This window comes from Oncorhynchus mykiss, chromosome 23, assembly GCF_013265735.2.
Source record: "Oncorhynchus mykiss isolate Arlee chromosome 23, USDA_OmykA_1.1, whole genome shotgun sequence".
Taxonomy (NCBI): Eukaryota; Metazoa; Chordata; class Actinopteri; order Salmoniformes; family Salmonidae; genus Oncorhynchus; species Oncorhynchus mykiss.
In genome coordinates, this window is record NC_048587.1 from 28,297,012 (window position 1) to 28,319,059 (window position 22,048).

Sequence of the window (22,048 nt, forward strand, 5' to 3'; positions counted from 1 at the left end):
CAAGCCAACCAAAAGGTGACCCTAAGTCACTGGGCATGGTCCACTCTGGCACACGAAGAGCTTTGTCTAACTGTTATGCGGTTCAACAACAGCAATAACTTAGTTACCATGCTTTTCTATGGGACCACACAGAAGCCTGTGACAGTCTTGACAAACAAGCAAAATGAAGCAGTCAACTTTGCACTCAATCCTATCACACAATAGCACATTTACTAGCCTATATCATCCATGGTTGCTCTTTGAAAGACGGCACTGGAAGTTAAGTCACTCCTATCCTCTCCTATTCACATCATCATTGGTTAATAAAACACATCAGTTTGTAGCATGATGTACATTTTTACTGAAGTGTACTATTTCAGCTACTAGATGTCTTTAAAGTTAAGCCAATCCAAAGATTAAACCTAACTCTCAAAGACAATGTCAAAGACAAGACAGGTCAAGGACAAGAGACAACAAACCAACACTGTGGACCAAAAGGTCAAGCATCTGCATTATGCCTGCTTTACAGTCTGTGGTGCATTTCACAACTCGTATTACAAAACTCAAACACATCATCAAAAAGACAGTTGTTTCAAAACTCTTAGCACATTTTCAATTGACTAAGTCAAACCGACAAAATCAGTCACTTTTTCAAACTTAATCAGTGTTTCATCTACAAATACATGTTCCACATTTCAATACAGGTTCATATCAAGTCTTTGCCTTCGTAATGCAATGTTTCATTACTTTTGATATGATTCTCTTCACTTTCATTAAAAATACACGTTCCCATTACTTAATCCTACTGCTCTTAATTCATGATCACTTAAACCTTAGGTACAGTAACTATTATGATTTTACTTCAGTCACAAATCAAGTGGAAGTGTATTGGTCACGTACACAAATTAGCTGATGTTACAGCAGGTGCAGCGAAATACGTTTCTAGCTCCTACAATGCAGTAATACAATATCAATACCAAAACGCAAATAATCCTGAAAGTCCAAAACAAGAAAGAAATGCATCCCCTATACAGTAAACATCTATCCAAAATGAGGTTGCACTAGAATTCAGTACTGTAATAACGTAATATATTCCAATTACTTAGCAGACTTTTATCCAAAGTGTCAACAGTCCACACATTTTGGTATGTGACCCTAGTGGGACCACTACAATACATAAGTAGAATACAATACACAATTACAATACAGCTGGAAGATGTATGATTGCCTTCCCCACGAGTGTACCACCCTCCTTCAGGCCATAGATTAAGCATGCAATGATTTCAATCGAGACATACACTACCCGTTCAAAAGTTTTAACGCTCGTCGTCGTAAGGAAGAGTGGACCAAAACGCAGCTTGGAAAGTGTTCATGATCTTTATTGTCAAGAATCACTCAAACAAAAATAACGAATACAAAAACGAAAGCGAACAGTTCCGTCAGGCACAGATACTGAACGGAAAACAACACCCCACAAAACCCAAACGGAAAATGACAACTTATATGTGATCCCCAATCAGAGACAACGATAGACAGCTGCCTCTGATTGGGAACCACACCAGGCAAAAACAACAAAGGAATAGAAAACATAGATTCTCCCACCCGAGTCACACCCTGACCTAACCAAACCTAACCACCCTGACCTAAGCCTCCGGTGCCGGGATCACCAGACCGTAGATCATCGCCGGAGGCTCTGGACTGCAGACCGCCGCTGGTGGCTCGGGACTGCAGACTGCTGCCGGAGGCTCGGGACTGCAGACTGCTGCCGGAGGCTCGGGACTGTGGACCATCGCTGGAGACTCTGGACTGCGGACCGTCGCTGGAGACTCTGGACTGCGGACCGTCGCTGGAGACTCCGGACCGCCACTGGAGACTCCGGACCGCCACTGGAGACTCCGGACCTCCAGACCGTAGATCATCGCCGGAGGCTCTGGACTGGGAACCCTCGCTGAAGGCTCTGGACTTGGAACCCTCGCAGAAGGCTCAGTGCCATGGATCATCACTGGAGGCTTCAGGCCATGGATCATCACTGGAGGCTTCGTGCCATGGATCATCACTGGAGGCTTCATGCCATGGATCATCACTGGAGGCTTCATGCCATGGATCATCACTGCAGGCTCCAGGACACGGATCGTCACTGGAGGCTTTGTGCCATGGATTATCACTGGAGGCTTCGTGCCATGGATCATCACTGGAGGTTTCGTGCCATGTATCATCACTGGAGGCTTCGTGCCATGGATCATCACTGGAGGCTTCGTGCCATGGATAATCACTGGAGGCTTCGGGCCATGGATCATCACTGGAGACTGTGTCTCCTGACCCCTCCTGTCTCAGCCTCCAGTATTTATGCTGCAGTAGTTTATGTGTCGGGGGGCTAGGGTCAGTTTGTTATATCTGGAGTACTTCTCCTGTCCTATTCGGTGTCCTGTGTGAATCTAAGTGTGCGTTCTCTAATTCTCTCCTTCTCTCTTTCGGAGGACCTGAGCCCTAGGACCATGCCCCAGGACTACCTGACATGATGACTCCTTGCTGTCCCCAGTCCACCTGGCTGTGCTGCTGCTCCAGTTTCAACTGTTCTGCCTTACTATTATTCGACCATGCTGGTCATTTATGAACATTTGAACATCTTGGCCATGTTCTGTTATAATCTCCACCCGGCACAGCCAGAAGAGGACTGGCCATCCCACATATGCTCTCTCTAATTCTCTCTTTCTTTCTCTCTCTCTGAGGACCTGAGCCCTAGGACCATGCCCCAGGAATACCTGACATGATGACTCCTTGCTGTCCCCAGTCCACCTGGCTGTGCAGTTTCAACTGTTCTGCCTTATTATTATTCGACCATGCTGGTCATTTATGAACATTTGAACATCTTGACCATGTTTTGTTATAATCTCCACCTGGCACAGCCAGAAGAGGACTGGTCACCCCACATAGCCTGGTTCCTCTCTAGGTTTCTTCCTAGGTTTTGGCCTTTCTAGGGAGTTTTTCCTAGCCACCGTGCTTCTACACCTGCATTGCTTGCTGTTTGGGGTTTTAGGCTGGGTTTCTGTACAGCACTTTGAGATATCAGCTGATGTACGAAGGGCTATATAAATACATTTGATTTGATTTGATTTGATTTGGAGGCTTCGTGCCACGGATCATCACTGGAGGCATCGTACGTGGAGCCGGAACAGATCTCACAGGACTGAGGAGACATACTGGAAGCCTGGTACAGGGAGCTGCCACAACACATCCTGGCTGGATACCCACTCCAGCTCGGTGAGTGTGGAGCGCTGGCACGGGACGCACAGGGCTATGAAGGCGCACTGGAGGCATAGTGCGTAGAGCCGGCGCAGGATATGCTGGGCTGTGGAGGAGCACTGGGGTTCTGGAGCGCAGAGCTGGCACAACGGGTCCTGGCTGAATCCCCCCTATAGCATGGCAAGTGCAGGGAGCTGGAACAGAGCACACCGGGCTCTGAATGCATACTGGAGATACCGTGCGCATCACTGCATAACACGGTGCCCACGGTAAGCACGGGGAGTTGGCTCAGGTCTAAACCCTACCTCCGCCAATCTCCCTGTGTGCCCCCCCAAATTTTTTGGGGGGGGGATGCCTCTCGTGCTTCCGTCGTTGCCTTGACTCCTCGTATCGTCACCGTTCCTCTTTCACTGCCTCCGCCTGCTTCCATGGCAGGGTCTTGTCCCCTGCCATTACCTCTTCCCAGGTCCAGGATGTCCTCCACTCCCTTTTCTCCCGGGCCCAGGATTCCCACTCCTCCTGGCCACGCTGCTTGGTCCTTTTTTGGTGGGGTGTTCTGTAACGCTCGTCGACGTAAGGAAGAGTGGACCAAAGCGCAGCTTGGAAAGTGTTCATGATCTTTATTGTCAAGAATCACTCAAACAAAAATAACGAATACAAAAACGAAAGTGAACAGTTTCGTCAGGCACAGATACTAAACGGAAAACAACACCCCACAAAACCCAAACGGAAAATTCAACTTATATATGATCACCAATCAGAGACAACAATAGACAGCTGCCTCTGATTGGGAACCACACTAGGCAACAACAACAAAGAAATAGAAAACATAGATTCTCCCACCAGAGTCACACCCTGACCTAACCAAACATAGAGAATAAATAAGGTAAATAATAAATAATATTTCTAAGGTCAGGGCGTGACAGGGACTTAGAAATGTCCTCTTCTTTTTAAAGAAAAGCTCATTTTCTGTCCATTAAAATAACATCAAATTGATCAGAAATACAGTGTAGACATTATTAATGTTGTAAATGACAATTGTAGCTGGAAACGGCAGATTTTTTATGGAATATCTACATAGGTGTACAGAGGCCCATTATCAGCAACCATCACTCCTGTGTTCCAATGGCAAGTTGTGTTAGCTAATACAAGTTTATCATTTTAAAAGGCTAATTGATCATTAGAAAACCCTTTTGCAATTATGTTAGCACAGCTGAAAACTGCAATAAAACTGCAATAAAACTGGCCTTCTTTAGACTAGTAGAGTATCTGGAGCATCAGCATTTGTGGGTTCAATTACAGGCTCAAAACGGCCAGAAACAAAGACCTTTCCTCTGAATCTCGTCAGTGTATTCCTGTTCTGAGAAATGAAGGCTATTCCATGCGAGAAATTGCCAAGACACTGAAGATCTGGTACAATGCTGTGTACTACTCCCTTCACAGAACAGCGCAAACTGGCTCTAACCAGAATAGAAAGAGGAGTGGGAGGCCCCTGAGCAACTGATCAAGAGGACAAGTACATTAAAGTGTCTAGTTTGAGAAACAGACGCCTCACAAGTCCTCAACTGGCAGCTTCATTAAATAGTACCCGCAAAACACCAGTCTCAACGTCAACAGTGAAGAGGTGACAACAGGATGCTGGCCTTCTAAGCAAAGTTGCAAAGAAAAAGCCATATCTCAGACTGGCCAATAAAAATAAAAGATTTAGATGGGCAAAAGAACATAGACACTGGACAGAGATATGGCTTTTTTTTTTTTTTTTTTTTTTTTTTTTGCTGCCTAGTAGGCAGCCCGGAGTCGCCTCTTCACTGTTGACGTTGAGACTGTACAATATGTTGCATTTGTTGCTATTGGATTAACTGCTTGTTAAAATAACTAAATTGAGAATATATCATTATGCTGTATTTTGGTGATTAAACGTATATTTTAGATCAATGATTGTGTGGTGCATGATGTCTACAAACAAAATGAATACAGAATGAAAGGTGTTGAATGCGAGACTGGCTGTGTTGCAAGTGTTACCAGTTTGTAGTTTTGTACTAAGAGTTTAGAAAATTCACCAGATACTTCTGAAAATTGTACCAAAGCGCAAAAAAAAAAACTGTAATCAGATCAATGAATCCAAATCAGTATGGTACTAGTCTCATTATGCTGACTGTGTATGACATTGTGTGTTTGAGTGAAGTACCTTGGCGGAGGCGTGGGGAGATGCTCCCTGATCCAGAAGCAGTAGAGCCACTCTCTGATTATCGTAGTGAGCAGCTACATGCAGTGGAGTTAGCCCACTCTAAAACACACACACATGCAACACGACATTAGAAGGAGCACAAACATCAAAGCACCAGCAGGGTGGAAGCCAGAACATAATCAGAGCAGACGGAAAAGCCATGGAGCTGATGGAACCCACTTCAGACGGGGACCTGTTTTAGCGTGACACCAATGAGCACACAAAGCTGAATGAAACCCACTGACAGTGCATCCACACAACTAGCAAAATAAAGAATATTTCAACAGAAATATATCCAGCATAAAATATATTTCTAGTGATATACACTCACCCAGGAAACCAAATTATGGTATTGTGTGTGCGTGACAGGCTGCATATTATTTTGCTACAATGTGGATACACCATTAGATGGGAACTTGTTTAAGCGTGACACCACCAAGCACTGTTAAACCACAAACCAAAAACAAAGTTATTTTAGGAGACTCCATCTTCATTATGATACCTGCTTGCTTTTATATTTAGAACTTTCAGATGGATGGACAAGCATCTGTTTGCTGTGCCATCTTGGGAGAAGTCATGATTTCCCTCAGCCACCCTGCAGCTCCTACAGTCTATCTTCAGTAGGGTTCTGCTACTTTTCAGAGAGACGCGGGTAATACCATGGTAGGAGAACAAGGTCCTACAGGATGTCGTATGACATCCATTCCAACAGAGGCGAGACGAGAGTGGACCTCTACTATCTCACTCACTCTATTAGAATGAATTATATTGCTCTCAAACACCACAACCAATCCCATAGAACTAGAAGCCATTCCAATTCTACGGCCAAGTGAATGTTATTGTATTTCAAGAGTTGCTCTCTTCCCATATCCTACCTTTCCAGCTGCATCTGGAGCTGCTCTCTTCTGAAGAAGCAGGCTGGCCACTTCCATCTTCCCATACTTGGCTGCCACGTGAAGAGGACTGAACCCTTTCTGTAGAAGACATCAGGAGACACAGCATCAACATGAGACAGCCAGGGAGAACCGACCTGCTCTGACAACCTAACTGACAGCACTGTCTGTTAAACAGGAGAGTTGAAGTGCATTCAAGATATGCAATGTTCTGCAATGTTGCAAACAGCAACAGACGGGGACACTGCAACGGCATACTGTTAAATAACCTTATAGCAGGGTCTCGTTCACTTTCGATTCATTGCCATGTGAAAGGAAATATGGTGGGTGGGAAAGGTGTTTGGCTTGCTCAGTGCGTTGTGATAACCTGAGAAATGATGTCACTGGGTCTGTTTTTCATATCCTATTCGTCATCTATAAAAGGATAGCGTATAATGTGATCATGTTCATCTTGGCGAAGTCCCTCTGTGTTAGGGAGGGTATTTTAAGAAATTAGGTCAAATTTTCCAGAGGAATGTGGAACTCCTACAGATAACTCCCATATCACACACAGCAACGTTTGGCCTAATTTTTCCTAATGTTGTAATACACACTCAAAATTGCCATGCGATTGTGATGTCGTCAGGGCCTATTTTTCTTCAGGTGCTGTTCTCTATTTTCTAACATCTCCAAAGGAATTATACTTATTGTTGGTCGTCATTGTAAATAAGGTTAAATCAATAAATAAAACATTAAATGGTATTATTGTTAAAACAAAATGAATGTGTGTTTGGTTTGGCAGGTTTGGCGCCCTCTGCAGTCACTGGTTTAGTCAGCACAGCCAATCAACTGGTCCCACTATGATTTGACGTCATGCCTCTGGACAGATACGGTATCTAAGGTACAATCCCTCAGATATAGATAGATAGATAGATAGATAGATAGATAGATAGATAGATAGATAGATAGATAGATAGATAGATAGATAGATAGATAGATGGATAGATGGATAGATGGATAGATGGATAGATAGATAGATAGATAGATAGATAGATAGATAGATATATAGATAGATAGATAGATAGATAGAGAAGAGAGACAGAGGCACAAAATCACGTACAAATGCACCAATTCCCCAAGGTCTTATTTGACCTTCAAGAAGATCATAGCTCAATTACATGAGTAAAAGCGTAAGGAAAATAGCTTCCATGTCATTTTCATCCTGATAACGTTTAGGAAATGAAAAAGAAACACCAGTGATAAGGAAAAGTGTCTTCAAAAGGGCTATAGTTCTCCAATCAATGGTAGAAATGTTCAATCCACACTGTCCTTAGCCTGACCCTGCTGATCATCAACTGACTAAACCACAACGACCATGGTTGAACTGTTATTTGTGAGTACTTGCTTTTAGTTTTCTGTTTGGACCCTAAGCCAATCACACAGACCTTAGTGGAGGCTGAGAGCGATGCACCCTGGTCCAGCAGCATGGCGGCTACGTCCTCGTGGCCCTCGCGGGCAGCCAGGTGGAGGGGTGTGTAGCCTGACGTGGTGGCAGCATTGGCAGAAGCCCCCCGCTGCAGCAGCTGCTGGACGATGTCAGCCTTCCCCAGCCGGCTAGAGATGTGCAGCGCCGTCTGGTCGTCCTGGGGGAGACAAATACTATTATATTCTGTCCATTCTCTTCACAATGTGCAAAAAAGTGACACCACATTGGTTCTCAACCCAGTTAGACAACGAAGGTGTGTGTGGAGGGCTCCCTGACCCCTGCACACCTTGGCCTTGGTCTCCACATTAGCTCCATTCTGCAGCAGGTATCGCACCACGTCCGCCTGACCCGCCCGTGCTGCCATGTGCAGTGCTGTCTCACCCCTCTGGAACAGACAGACAGACAGACAGACAGACAGACAGACAGACAGACAGACAGACAGACAGACAGACAGACAGACAGACAGACAGACAGACAGACAGACAGACAGACAGACAGACAGACAGACAGACAGACAGACAGACAGACATTGGTAATCTGCATAGTATGTGTTACTCATTTTTGACTAGCTTATCATTTTATGTTGAATTTCTGAAGAGCTGAGTGTAGTGTGACACCCACCACGTTGGTGGTGTTGGGTGAAGCTCCATGATGTGTCAGAGAGTTGACAATGTTATCATGTCCCATGAAGGCTGCCACGTGGATAGGAGTAAGTCCAGACTGCAAGCAAATCACAATGATAGTTACCAACCAATAGCATGGGTTCAACTGTACTGTATACATTCTAACAGGGGTGTCAAACATATGTCCCAACATCGAAACTGTGTAGAAATGATAATGGACCTACATTCAAACAGTTTCTTTACTGTGTCCAGCTTGCTAATAATCACTGAAATGAAACCTAGACATTCAGGGAGCATGGAATATTCCCAAAACGATGGATAAGGGACTATTTTTTAGCAAATTTTGACACCAAGGAAATATAACACATTTTCAGTGCGGCCCTACAGACCTCGTTGAAGACCAAATGCAGTCCACGAGGCAAAATGAGTTTGACACTTCTGTCTTATAGTAAGATAAATGCTCACATTAATTATTTTCAACTGTACCTAAACAAAATTATTAATTTGTCTAAGATCTTTGAAGTTCCCAACCCAGTCTGTCCTCCTACCCCTAACGCCCTGTGTGTTACCCCCGGCCGAGCCCAGCCTTCTAACCCTAGCGTACCTCGGTCACAGCTTGGATCGATGCGCCGTGTTTCAGCAGCAGCTCCATCACTTTGACGCGGTTCTTCTTGCAGGCGATGTGAAGCGGGGTGAAGCCGTTCTAGAAACAGAATACCACAAAACCAAGTCTATAAACAGAAACTACTCAACTCCTCAGGTATTTACCCCTCATTTTTATGTAATAGTTTAAACATGTGAGAGAGTAAGCTCCTGTTGTAAACCTTACCGGAGTTTTATGCCACAGTCGTGTAACAATTATCCACAGTTTCTCCTTGCCAGTAAACCTCAGAGTCACCACAACCACGGTTTCAGTCACCACAAAGTATAACAACTTACTCAGTGATGTGTCCCAAATCAGTCTTTTCTCTCAGAACACAGGCACACACACATATGTGCACTCTCAAACACAAACACACACAGAAACATCTATCTATACGAGAGCTTTATGAGAGCTCAACCTACTGTGTTGTTGTGAATGGCACATAACTGAGGGATGGGCGTGTATTGTCTCTGATTACTTTTATCAGTATGGAAAGGGGAAGTTACTGTGCAATCAGGAAATGAGACTGGCTAAAGAAAAAGACAGTTGCCGACCCCACCCAGGGCGCCAAAGTGTAACGAAGTCATAACTCCATCTCACTGTCTTTCCCTTTCCTATTCCCCCATCCTCACTCTATCTCGTTGTCACTTGCAATTGAGATTTTCCTCTCATCATCACCGCAAACAGGACACAAACAGAAACAACTACCAGAACATTACACAAGAGTAGTCAGCAGAGTGACATGAAAAATCCGTCCCACCCTCTCCACAACTCATTTGAGCTCCCGCCCTCAGGTCGCAGGTTCAGGGTTCTGTGTGCACGGAAATGCTGCTATGAAAGGTTGTTTGTACCCACAGCATTTGCATTTGAAACCTGAAGTTGTACACCCTGAAAATCTCTCCCTCTTCTTACACATGCAGCCCAACCATCTATCCCTCTTTCTCACCAGTGCTTTAGCGTTTGGGTTGGCTTTCTTGTCCACTATGAGCTTGGCCACTTTGTAGTGTCCACAGTGGGCAGCCACGTGTAGCGCTGTCAGGTAGTCATTGGTGACATCATCGACAGGGACGTCATTCTGGAGGAGTAGCTGGACACAGTTGATGTGGTCGCCCTGAGTGGCCATGTGCAAAGGGGACAGCCCGTTCTAGAAGTGTTACAGACATAATGTTATATCAATGATCTGTAGTGGTTTAAAATGGAACATTATAGAAAAGTTTTGTGACAATCACAATTCTATCAATGGTAGGAGACATTTGCAAACAATTTTAGATCAATGCGCCTTGAAAGTTACATGGATGAACATGTGTTTTACAAGTTAGATGCAAGTATTATAATTTGAGCAACAAAGTATACGATAGGAGCAGGTGTTACCTTTGTCTTGGACAGAATGGGTGCTCCGCGGTCCAGCAGAATCTCAACCACTTGTTCATGACCGCTCCTCGCTCCACAGTGAAGAGGTGTCAGTCCGTCCTACACACAACAACACGGTCAATAGGACCACAGAGTGGAAGGTCATGAAACATTCAGCCCACTATAGACTGAAATTCTGAAAAAAACAAGTCTTGATAATATGTAAGTGAGTGCATACATACTGTAATAGAACAGGGTTAAAAAAAATATAACATGAGCTGTCATCAATGACAAAGTGCTGCATGCTAGGCATGTTAGGCATATACAGTACCAGTCAAAAGTTTGGACACACTTACTCATTCAAGGGTTTTTCTTTATTTTTTTACTGTTTTCTTCATTGTAGAATAATAGTGAAAGACATCAACACTATGAAATAACACATATGGAATCATATAATCACCAAAAGAGTGTTAAACAAATAAACGAATATGTTATATTTGAGATTCTTCAAAGTAGCCACCCTTCGCCTTGATGACAGCTTTGCACACTCTTGGCATTCTCTCAACCTGTCTTGAAGGAGTTCCCACATATGCTGAGCACTTGTTGGCTGCTTTTCCTTCACTCTGCAGTCCAACTCATCCCAAACCATCTCAATTGGGTTGAGGTAGGGTGATTGTGGAGGCCAGGTCATCTGATGCAGCACTCCATCACTCTCCTTCTTGGTCAAATAGCCCTTACACAGCCTGGATGTGTGTTGGGTCATTGTCCTGTTGAATAACAAATGATAGTCCCACTAAGCCCAAACCAGATGGGATGGCGTATCGCTGCAGAATGTTGTGGTAGCCATGCTGGTTAAGTATGCCTTGAATTCTAAATAAATCACAGACAGTGTCAACATCACACCTCATCCTCCATGTTTCACAGTGGGAACCACACATGCAGAGATCTTCCATTCACTGACTCTGCATATCACAAAGACAAGATGGTTGGAACCAAAAATCTCAAATTTGGACTCATCCGACCAAAGGACAGATTTCCACCGGTTTAATGTCCACTGCTCGTGTTTCTTGGTCAAAGCAAGTCTCTTCTTCTTATTGGTGTCCTTTCTTCGCAGCAATTCAACCATGAAGGCCTGATTCACACAGTCTCCTCTGAACAGTTGATGTTGAGATGTGTCTGTTACTTCAACACTGTGAAGCATTTATTTGGGCTACAATTTCTGAGGCTGGTAACTTCAATGAACTTATCCTTTGCAGCAGAGGTAACTTCCTTTCCTGTGGCGGTCCTCATGAGAGCCAGTTTCATCATAGAGCTCAATGGTTTTTTGCAACTGCACTTGAATAAACTTTTAAAGTTCTAGAAATGTTCCTGATTGACTGACCGTCATGTCTTCAAGTAATGATGGACTGTTGTTTCTCTTTGCTTATTTGAGCTGTTCTTGCCATAATATGGACTTGGTCTTTTACAAAATAGGGCTATATTCTGTATACCAACTCTACCTTGTCACAACACAACTGATTGGCTCAAGCTCATTAAGAAGGAAAGAAATTCCACAAATTAACTTTTAATAAAGCACACCTGTTAAATTAAATGCATTCCAGTTGACTACCTCATTAAGCTGGTTGAGAGAATGCCAAAAGTGTTCAAAGCTGTCATCAAGGTAAAGGATGGCTACCTTGAAGAATCTCAAATATAAAATATATTTTGATTTTTAACACTTTTTTGGTTACTACACGACTCCATGTGTTCATATGTGTTATTTCATAGCTTTGATGTCTTCAGTATTATTCTATGATGTAGAAAATAGTCCAAATAAAGAAAAACCCTTGAATGAGTAGGTATCCAAACCTTTACTGGTACTGTATATATATATATATATATATATATATATATATATATATATATATATATATATATATATATATATATATATATATATATATATATATATATATATATATGAACAATGTTCTATTTAATTCTGTGAAGGCACTCACCTTGGTCTTGCCATCTATTTTGGAGCCTCTGTCCAACAGCAGTTTGACCATGTTACTATTTCCTCTTTTAGATGCCACATGGAGAGGTGTGATGTCATTCTGTTAGAACAGAGAGAGGAGGTCGGAGTGAGCCACACAGTACAGAGCTGTGAATATTATCTGGATGTTGTCCATATGGCAATACTAATAAACCTAAACAGCATCTGACTCCAGCAAGGGAAAGACGCCAGCCTTATATTGTTACAAAAACATCATTTGAGAAACAAACAACAATTTGACAAACTGATATTCAAAGTATTCTGAATATCACATGTGGTATGTTTAACTAAGTGGGTGGAAAGCTGTTCATTATTGAGTATTATACTCCATCTTTTGTGTAATTTACTGTGGAGCGAATCATTCATTACTGTCGACTTCCAACAGAAACACAAACACTACAGCTTGACGCTGCCATTTCATATAATTACAAGCTATCATTGTTACCCATTAGGCTAAGCTCTAATGTTGACGCAAATAGGCGGTCTGTTGTTACATTCCTTGATATGTGTTGTTATGATTTTGACACTATCATTGTATGATCTGAGTACAGTATATTGGCAGTGGGAGGGTGGGGTGATTTGAAGCACTATATGATGCAAAGAGGATGCAGTCTGTCGTGTGTAATTTTCCATAGAGTGTAGTGGAGTGTGGCTAGTAGCTCCTCCTGTCCAGCAGAGGGCAGAGCAGCCTTACCCTGGCCATGAAGTCCACAGCGGCCCCTCGGTTCAGCAGAAGCGTGGCCACGTTAATGTTGCCATAGTGAGCAGCGATGTGGAGAGGAGTGAAGCCGCTCTGAGGGAGCAGGAGAGCAGAGCACACAACAACGACACAGGAGTCAGAGACAACCAAGGGTTTGATATTAGTCTCTCATATTGTCTATACTCTAATAAGTATACGGGCTACTACTGTACACATAAACAATCAAACATGACTTTTCTCACTGTGGCAGAGCAAGTCTTTGTTTTGAAAACCCGAGTGTGAATGGTATGTTGATGTTCATATGTCATACCATTCAAAGTGATCATGAGCTTTCATGATTATTTCAACCTTACAACAGTTTTATACTGGACCGTAACACATTAACTACCACACAATAAGGATAGACATAGGGACATAAAGTCTGCAGTTACAGACTGTAGTTTATGTAGCATTACACCAGCCTGTTGACCCCATGTATCATAAATACATGGTGTCTTCACATGTGAATGTAACCTATTTAATTCACTGGGGGCTTCCTAATGAAACCATGGCTTAGAGGGAAGCAGCATTCCAAGCAAGAGGAATATAAGGGAAATGGCACATCTCAGCTAAAGGTATCCAATCAGAGAGATCAAATTAGATAAAGCTGTCAATTTACAGAGATCCCCATTTCAATTAGCCAATAAACCAATACAAGGCAGGTGGTTGACCAAGCTTCCAGCACATAAACCACTAAGTTGTGAGCATTATACACTCTTCTATTTCTGTTCTAAGAATAAACAAATCAGCTTGAGGTTTCATTCAAATAAGAGATATTTTTGCATTAAACACTTAATCATAAATGTAATATATCTGACATTCACCATGGGACACAGATGGTTCCATTAAGTTTAAAACATATTATAAGGAACTACCCAAACTATTTATTGGCAATGCTTTTAGCATCTACTATCATGCAACATATACAGAGCCAAGTAAAGATACTAGCCATATCCACCAGCCTGGTAGCCATGCTGACCAAAACAGGCATTCTGAGAGGGCAGCCTGCTCTGCCATTGTTTTTGGTGGGGTGAGGTCCTTCTGTTTTTACTCTGGAAACAGCACTAACAGACGTAACTAATGTCCCATGCACAAGCCTAAAGGGGCTGGGGTTGGGAAATTAATATCTAAATGCAGTCTAATAAACAGACTAGTAGACCATTTCTCTGCTGCTGGGAGGCTGGGTTCCTTAAATCTAAAAGGCCAGATTATAGTAAAAGTACAGTCTGCTAAACAGTAAGACTTGTCTGTCTTGAGCCATAAAGTGATTTATCATTAACAATGTTATGGCAGGATATCTACCTTGGTACCTATTAAAACCTTGGAATCCATACAATCCTTGAAACCCATGGAAACCTTGGAACCCATAGATTCCTTGGAACCCATGGAACTCATAGAATCCTTGAAACCCATGGAAACCTTGGAACCCATGGAATCCTTGGAACCCATGGAATCCTTGGGACCCATGGTAACCTTTGGAACCCATAGAATCCTTGAAACCCATGGAAACCTTGGAACCCATGGAATCCTTGGGACCCATGGTAACTTTGGAACCCATGGAATCTGTGGAAACCTTGAAACCTATGGAAACATTGGAACCCATGGAATCCTTGGAAAGAAAGCTTGGGACCCGTGGAAACCTTGGAACTCGTGGAATCCTTGGAACCCATAGAACACTTGGAACCCTTCTTGCCTCCAGCTACAGGTATCCACAGTCCACATCAGTATTAGTAAGACATGCTGCATTATTACAGAACGATTGCTCTCTTTCTATCAGTAATAAGAGACACACTACATGAATGAAGCAATGGGGAAAAGGCAAAAAAAAACTGAAAGAGAGGGGAGATATGGGGCTGCAGCAACACTAGTATATGGTATAGGGGGTTGTTTCTGTTTTTTTGGGGGGGCTGCAATGGATAGAGTAAGTACTGTACAATGTACAGATATACCTCTGTCGTTCTATTCACCATCATCTAGGGGAGAGGGCACAAGACCGGCCAAGAGAGGAGAGAATTGGTGGTTAGTGTGCACACATCATCACACAACAAGGAGAGATTATAGGTGGAGTTACTCGAGTAGGTCTTTAGTTGGCCAGAGAAGTTGTGAATCACTCAACTTTACAATACAGAAACTGCCCCGCTGATGTTAAGATTAAAAGTTGCTAAATTCCAAACCAAACTGTCAGTTGTGGTTAAATTGTTCCACGAGATATAAGGTCACGGTACAGCATCAGCCATATCTCTTTATATCTATCTGCGTTATTCTTTCTCTCCTCTCTGTATTGTCTGACTCAGAATAATGTCATGCATTATTACATATGCACCTACACAAAACCTCAAAGAAAATAAACATAACAAAACAACTAAATAAACAACAAAGAAAAACTTTCTTTTTTTTTTAAATAGATTAAAATGGATGAACCTACTCATATGGGAAAAGAGCCAGAAAGACAGAGGTGAGAAGCAAAGGGAGAAAGATAACATTAGCAGAAATGTAGTGTAGTGGTCACCTTGGACTCGACATCTGCATTGTGGTCGTTCTGGAGAAGTAACGCTGCAGCCTTGGTGTCGTCCTTGCGGGCGGCGATGTGCAGGGCGGGCAGACGCACCTTGCCCTTGGTGTCATTCTCCAGGAGCAGAGACACCACCTGGTCATGCCCCTGCTGCAGGGCCACCGCCAGAGGAGTGAACCCGTCCTGTTAGAGGGAGGCAGGGGGAAACTTAGAGGGGTAGGGGAAGTGAGTGACATAGACATCCCACATTTCCACAGCAATGCTGGGCCACCTGGGACTATAAAACTGTGTTACTAAGGACACAATGCTACATGTCCACATGTATCAAATGTCGGATAGATGACGTCATGAAATCAATTTAAATAATTAATCTTTAGTATATTCTAACCAAGTCTAACCAAATATCTTACTTGCCTAAAATCCCCAAATCTATTGCACTTCGTCAAACATCAAACAGATACTTCACATTTCACTCTATATACAGTACATCTGACAGAGTGCAGGAGGATAAACTGTATACATTACATAACACAGTATAGAGCATTTCTCTCCCACGTCTTTTCCCTTACATAATTCCCCTTTACAGTGTGTGTGTGTGTGTGTGTGTGTGTGTGTGTGTGGGGGGGGGGGGGGGGGGGGGGGGTTCTCATGGACAGGTTTTGTGGACTGGACCAGTGGTTTTAACTGGTTGTACTGGTGGCGTTTCCTTACAGGCAGCAGATCCTGGCTCCAGCAGCAGGCAGCTCTCAGTGTAAACCAGACCATAGAGGCTGATGGGTATAAGGGACCTTATCTCTGGCCTGCTCAAGGTCATTCAGCTCTACTATACACTACCAATCAATTGAGGCGCTGCCTGCTGGAGTCCCTGAATCCACCACAGAGAGAGAGAGAGAGAGAGAGAGAGAGAGAGAGAGAGAGAGAGAGAGAGAGAGAGAGCGAGTGAGTGAGAAAGAGAGAGAGCAATAGAGCGAGAATGGGAGCGAGTGAGTGAAAGAGAGAGAGGTAGTAACAGAGAGAAAGAGGGAGATGGAAATAGAGAAAGAAAGAGGGGATGTATAGAGAGAGTAAAAGAGGTGTGGGGGAGAGGATGGAGGTAAGCATGCAGAGCTGGAGGTTATATGGAGGCAGGGAGAGAGAGGGGGAGGAGAGCAGTGAACAACATAACAGGAAGGGTGGGTGGGGACACACACCTCGGTGGCCATACTCTGGCTGGAGTTGTGTCCCAGGAGGAAGCGTACCACCTCCAGATGGTTCTCCTGGGCAGCCATGTACAGTGGGGTGAAGCCATTCTACAAGAAAGGACCAACAGGAAACTCAACAATCAATCCCAAAGCACACAGAGTAGCCTATCTTATGACAGACAAACAAATATATTATACTTTATCATTCCACAGCTCAGACAATTCATACAGTACTATACAAAGTATATTACACAACTTCCATTATCATAGTGTGCAGTGGAAGAAAAGCACTCTTTGGTGGAGTGAAACATTCCGGTGATCTTTGTCAGCCCAGTTTATTGCTATTGATCTGAGGAATGTCTCAACGGGGCAAGATTGGGATTTTTGATGAAAGGATATTTCCCCCTGTGAAACGCATGGACAGCACAATCCTAGAGAGTATATTCTGACAGACTACAACCCTGACAGACCCTGACAGACAGAGTACAACCCTGACAGACTAATACCGCTGATCTGGCAGATCTCTCAAATGAATGATTTTCAAGTGGTGAACAGATATATAAAGATATGATTGTGTGGATGTTTCAATGATAATTATATGGTAATGTTTATATGTTAAAAGCTTCACATCGTGGAATACAGTGTGAGTCCTATACAGACTCCTTGTCGTTTGAATGTGTGTTTAATGGTGTGTTCTGATATGTTCTGTATCTCTGACCTGAGTTATGTGTGTGTGTGTTATGGATATCCTACCTGAGACTGTGCGTTGACATTGGCTCCATTGGTGACCAGCTCTTTCACCACTTCCGTTTGGCCGGCCAGGGAGGCTATGTGAAGAGCGGTGTTTCCTTTCTGCATTAGAGAGGAGAATGAGAGGCATGCCAGTTAATCTCTCCCCCACCTGTCCCAGTGTACCATTCCCTGCACCGCCTTGCCAAACCTCAGTTATGCCTTTGTAGCGCTGGCATTCTCGCTTTGGCCTCCCTCTGGCCCTGGCTGCCATTGATGTGTCACTTCCGATGTACCACGTCCAACACATAAACAAGCGGCCCTCGTACCACCACCATAAATAAAACCGGTGTAGTTTTTAATAAACTGCAAGCGGGTTCTGAGCGGTGTGTTGACCCCCGAGCATCCACGTGATGGAGTCTCTGATGTCAGCAACACTGTTGCACAATATCAACATAACTCACATAGAGTACAGTACTGAACATGAGGAGGTGAGCATGTTTGACCTATGGATAAAGACAACAGCTGGTAAAGACAACCGCTTTTGTGAGAGTTCCTAGTCTCTGCTCAGTGTTTGAGTAGTTTGAAGACTGTCCTTAGTGTTGTATTTTTCATAGTGCTCAGTGTTTATATATAACCTGTGTCTGCTTTCAATGGGAGAGAGGGAACACTAATGGTAGCCACAGTCTCCAAGTCTGTCTATGAACAAACATGGACATGCTGCTGGCCACACCAATGCTAACCACAGAATGCTCGGCTCATGTTGTGCTTGTGACCGACTGGGTCCAGAACCTGTGTCATCTGCACACCTCGAAGCTAAGTCCACTGAATATCAGCCCTAGGAGCTAACACAAGTCTTCAGGTCTCAGGCAAATGCTATTCATCATGCATACAGTTCACTAAACCACCTCTGCTACATGTGGCCCTACAGTGTTGGCCGACAGCAACAAAGCAGTAATAGATGCAGAGTTGGACTAACCTTGGTTGCTGCGTCCACATTGGCTTCTAGCTTCAGCAGCTCAGCCACCACCTCCACATGACCCTCCTTAGAGGCCAGATGAAGAGCGTTCAATCCATTCTGAAAGAAATGACAGAAAGTGTTTATATACATCTATGGCACCCATACATTCTCTGTAAAACAGACAGATTGTACACGTGGCGTGAGATTATTCAGATGAGGAGCTGCTATGCCTTTCAAGTCCATTGAAATTAGTGATTTGTGTTGTGGCCTTGTTAAATAAATGTTACACAATTATCACACAGCCACAGGATTAAATGTATTTGATGCATATCGTTTCAGTTACATTAAAGCAATGTATTATGTACAAAATGAATGAACTGAGCAGCAGATATTAAGCCACCCACCTGGTTGCAGATGTTGATTTCCACCCCAGACTTCAGGTAGTCCAGGGCCTTTTCAAGGTTCCCAGCCCGCGCTGCTCGCAGGTAACTGGCATTGCTGTCCGACTAAGGATGGAGAGAGAGAGAAATATAGGTCAAATACAGTCCACATGCTATACAGACGTGTCTACTGCTCAACAGCAGAGGGCTAGAATGAAAACACCGGTTCACGTTCTCAGGGAGTCACTGCGATAAACAGTCACACACACACACACACACACACACACACACACACACACACACACACACACACACACACACACACACACACACACACACACACACACACACACACACACACACACACACACACGCGCGCACACACACACACACACACACACACACACACACACACACACACACACACACACACACACACACACACACACACACACACACATGTAAACACACACACACGCAAGCACACACACACGTAAACACACGCATTACACACAAACCAAACATCTCAGATACTGTACCAGAGTCATGTCTTTCTCAAATCCCAAAAACCCAAAGGTCTTTTGTTTTGTGTAGAACCATAGCTACATTTGAACTGTATTGCAAAGTAGAGTAACGGTGGACAGAAATAACACATCCCAAAGATCCAGCCAAACAAACTGAGCTATTATCCCAACAAACTGGCCTTCTACGTCATCCTTTCTTCGTATCAGATCCCAGGACTCCTCTTGCTCTTCGTTATTTTAAGATGCCAGCAGCGACAAACCCAAATATCTCACGACTCCAGAGTAAGACAAGGGTGGGTGGTCCTGATTGTCAATACAGAGACCTCTCTCTAACAGTAAAGATAAGAAAATACATTCTCAGGAGACAACTCTCTCAGTCCTCCTCTTCTAGAAACAGAGAATGTACTGTATTATCCCTCCTTTCTGCTTTGCTCTTCTTTATTTTAAGATAGAGACGGCTTTGTGAACCAAAAAAAATGATGACACAAGCCATTTTGGGGTTTGCCCATGTAACAATTGTTTGTGTGTGGACGGACGGGTATGTGTGTCTGTGTCTGTGCATGCATGTGTCTGTGTATGTATGAGTGTGCTTATGTGTGCGTGTCTGTCTTGCCAGCTCACGTCAGATTGTTCTGTTTGTGTCTGGGACATTACACAACAGAAACAGACACATAGCAAAGTCTGCACCTTTGCTTGCTGTAATTGTATGAAGTCGATTTCCAAAACCCAGCACCAGTACACATGCCCTCGGAGCATGCAGTTGAGATAGTCTGCTACATAAAATGGTCTCAGAGGCAAAATTCCCCTGAATTAACCAATGCCCAGACCTTCTAAATTTAGCCCGTTTCCAGAGACACTTACAGTAAACTGGCAGACCCAAACAACATGAGTGCCACAACCTATCCCCCACCCCCATACTTTTCCAGGAATAGCTCTGATGGCTTGACAAATGAACAAGACATTCTTCCAGATTGCTCCAGTGATAGGGACTCAGAGTGGACTGTGGGAGCAATGTCAGAAGAGTGTGTGGGAGAACAACACATTACCAAAGATCTTAGTATCATAGGATACATAAATGCCTGTTTCCTTTTCCAAACACAAGCCTCTATGGCAGAACAGTGGCAGTGAACTATTAGTGCAATTTCATTGCTTTGGTCTTTGAAGAGACTAATGTAACAGTATATATGGACAAATGCCATTATGTTTCTCATTTAAACACCTGGGCATTTTCTGTAATAAAATCGTAGTGCTGTAACTATGAATATTAACATAGCTAAAGGGCATTGTTTGGCACATTGAGGCAGTGATTCTCAATAGCAATGTGAATCTGAGGAGGGGTAATTTCAAAACAGGTGAGAACTTTCCATCCGATGACTCGAATGCCTCTAAAGGTATATCTCTCTAATACAAAGCTTAGGACAACTCCTCCTTGACCTAGAACACTGGTAACCCCTGTCCTTCACTGTGAACAGTTAGTACTGCTGGCTCCTCTCCAGACTCAGCTAGTTGGCAGACTCCTTCCCTCATTTCAGAACAAAATCCATTCCAGACCGTGTCATTAATAAATTACTCCTAGCACCCTTCTTCCAATTCTTATTTTCTCAGTTAGAGACAACACATTATCTCAATGATTTGTAGAAATCCTCATAACAAAACATGAGGACAAGTGTCATAGGTCTATTATTCGGGCGTTTTTCTAGCGCAAACGCACAAGCAGACACACTTTCCCACAGTGTGTGGTGGTTACATAACAAGCGCATGCTGTAAGTGACTGTCAAGGATCTTTGAGAAAAGTCTATGATAAAGTGGCTACTGGCTCTGAGGTTTGGTCAGTGTCAGATGCTTGACTCTTAACTCAGACCTCTGCCATCAACATGTGAGGCCACTTAGCGTTATGGTGTCTCATTGCTGTTGACAGTCAGACAACCAAACATCCATTTATGCCTCAACCCATGTCAACATACAAAGTAGAGGATCACGGATGGTGGTATCGTGGATACAGTGCTAGTGCTCCTCTGAAGTACAACTTTCATTGAAGAGCCCTCCCATTCAAGCCTACATAACTGACTCATGTTTGTCTGACCTTTATTTCCCAAGCTAAGCAATAACTTTCACCACTGTCACCACTCTCACCAAGACAACGGTGGAGTGATCCTGTGGAGTTTTTACTTCAGGTGATTTGCATGTCCATCATTCATCATAAAGGAATCACCCAGATTCCCCATGTTCTTCGACATTCTGCTCCAGCGTATCTAAAGGGGATGCACTGTCAAGGCAGTTGGAGTAGAGGCCTCCAAAGATAAGACGTTCAATATGAAGTCACACTGAGTTCAGTGACCCAAGTGGCCCTGGCTCAACACAGAATTGGCCAGACTACAGTACAGTATATAAAGCTACGAGGCAACAGTCTTTTAAAACCAGTCTCTCCATCACAGGCAAATGACTAGTGACACGGGTGACCGCCATTTCAAATACCATCCCATCGCATTCAAGTCGGAGAGAGAAAATCGTCTTTGTGTGTAAGGCATTACAGAGGATGGAGAGAGATTAGCTTTGAAAATATG

At 43.6% G+C, this 22,048-nt stretch overlaps 1 protein-coding gene across 29 annotated transcripts in view; it reads right to left on the reverse strand.

Moving 5' to 3' along the window:
- Window positions 1-22,048, reverse strand: part of LOC110502535 (ankyrin-3) — a 184,628-nt gene that overhangs the window by 68,474 nt on the left and 94,106 nt on the right. For 20 of the 29 annotated variants that reach the window (XM_036960088.1, XM_036960107.1, XM_036960104.1 and 17 more), the window contains exons 2-17: window positions 18,985-19,086; window positions 18,599-18,697; window positions 17,644-17,742; window positions 16,900-16,998; window positions 15,707-15,892; window positions 15,147-15,170; window positions 13,153-13,251; window positions 12,421-12,519; window positions 10,445-10,543; window positions 10,020-10,217; window positions 9,035-9,133; window positions 8,429-8,527; window positions 8,094-8,192; window positions 7,767-7,964; window positions 6,325-6,423; window positions 5,411-5,509 (exon numbers count right to left, since the gene is read on the reverse strand). In XM_036960088.1, coding sequence (XP_036815983.1) covers window positions 5,411-5,509; window positions 6,325-6,423; window positions 7,767-7,964; window positions 8,094-8,192; window positions 8,429-8,527; window positions 9,035-9,133; window positions 10,020-10,217; window positions 10,445-10,543; window positions 12,421-12,519; window positions 13,153-13,251; window positions 15,147-15,170; window positions 15,707-15,892; window positions 16,900-16,998; window positions 17,644-17,742; window positions 18,599-18,697; window positions 18,985-19,086 — 1,797 coding nt within the window. Of the gene's footprint in view, window positions 1-5,410; window positions 5,510-6,324; window positions 6,424-7,766; window positions 7,965-8,093; window positions 8,193-8,428; window positions 8,528-9,034; window positions 9,134-9,259; window positions 9,536-10,019; window positions 10,218-10,444; window positions 10,544-12,420; window positions 12,520-13,152; window positions 13,252-15,146; window positions 15,171-15,706; window positions 15,893-16,899; window positions 16,999-17,643; window positions 17,743-18,598; window positions 18,698-18,984; window positions 19,087-22,048 lie in introns of those variants that run through there. The other 9 variants (XM_036960095.1, XM_036960085.1, XM_036960097.1 and 6 more) reach the window with 4 other exon arrangements.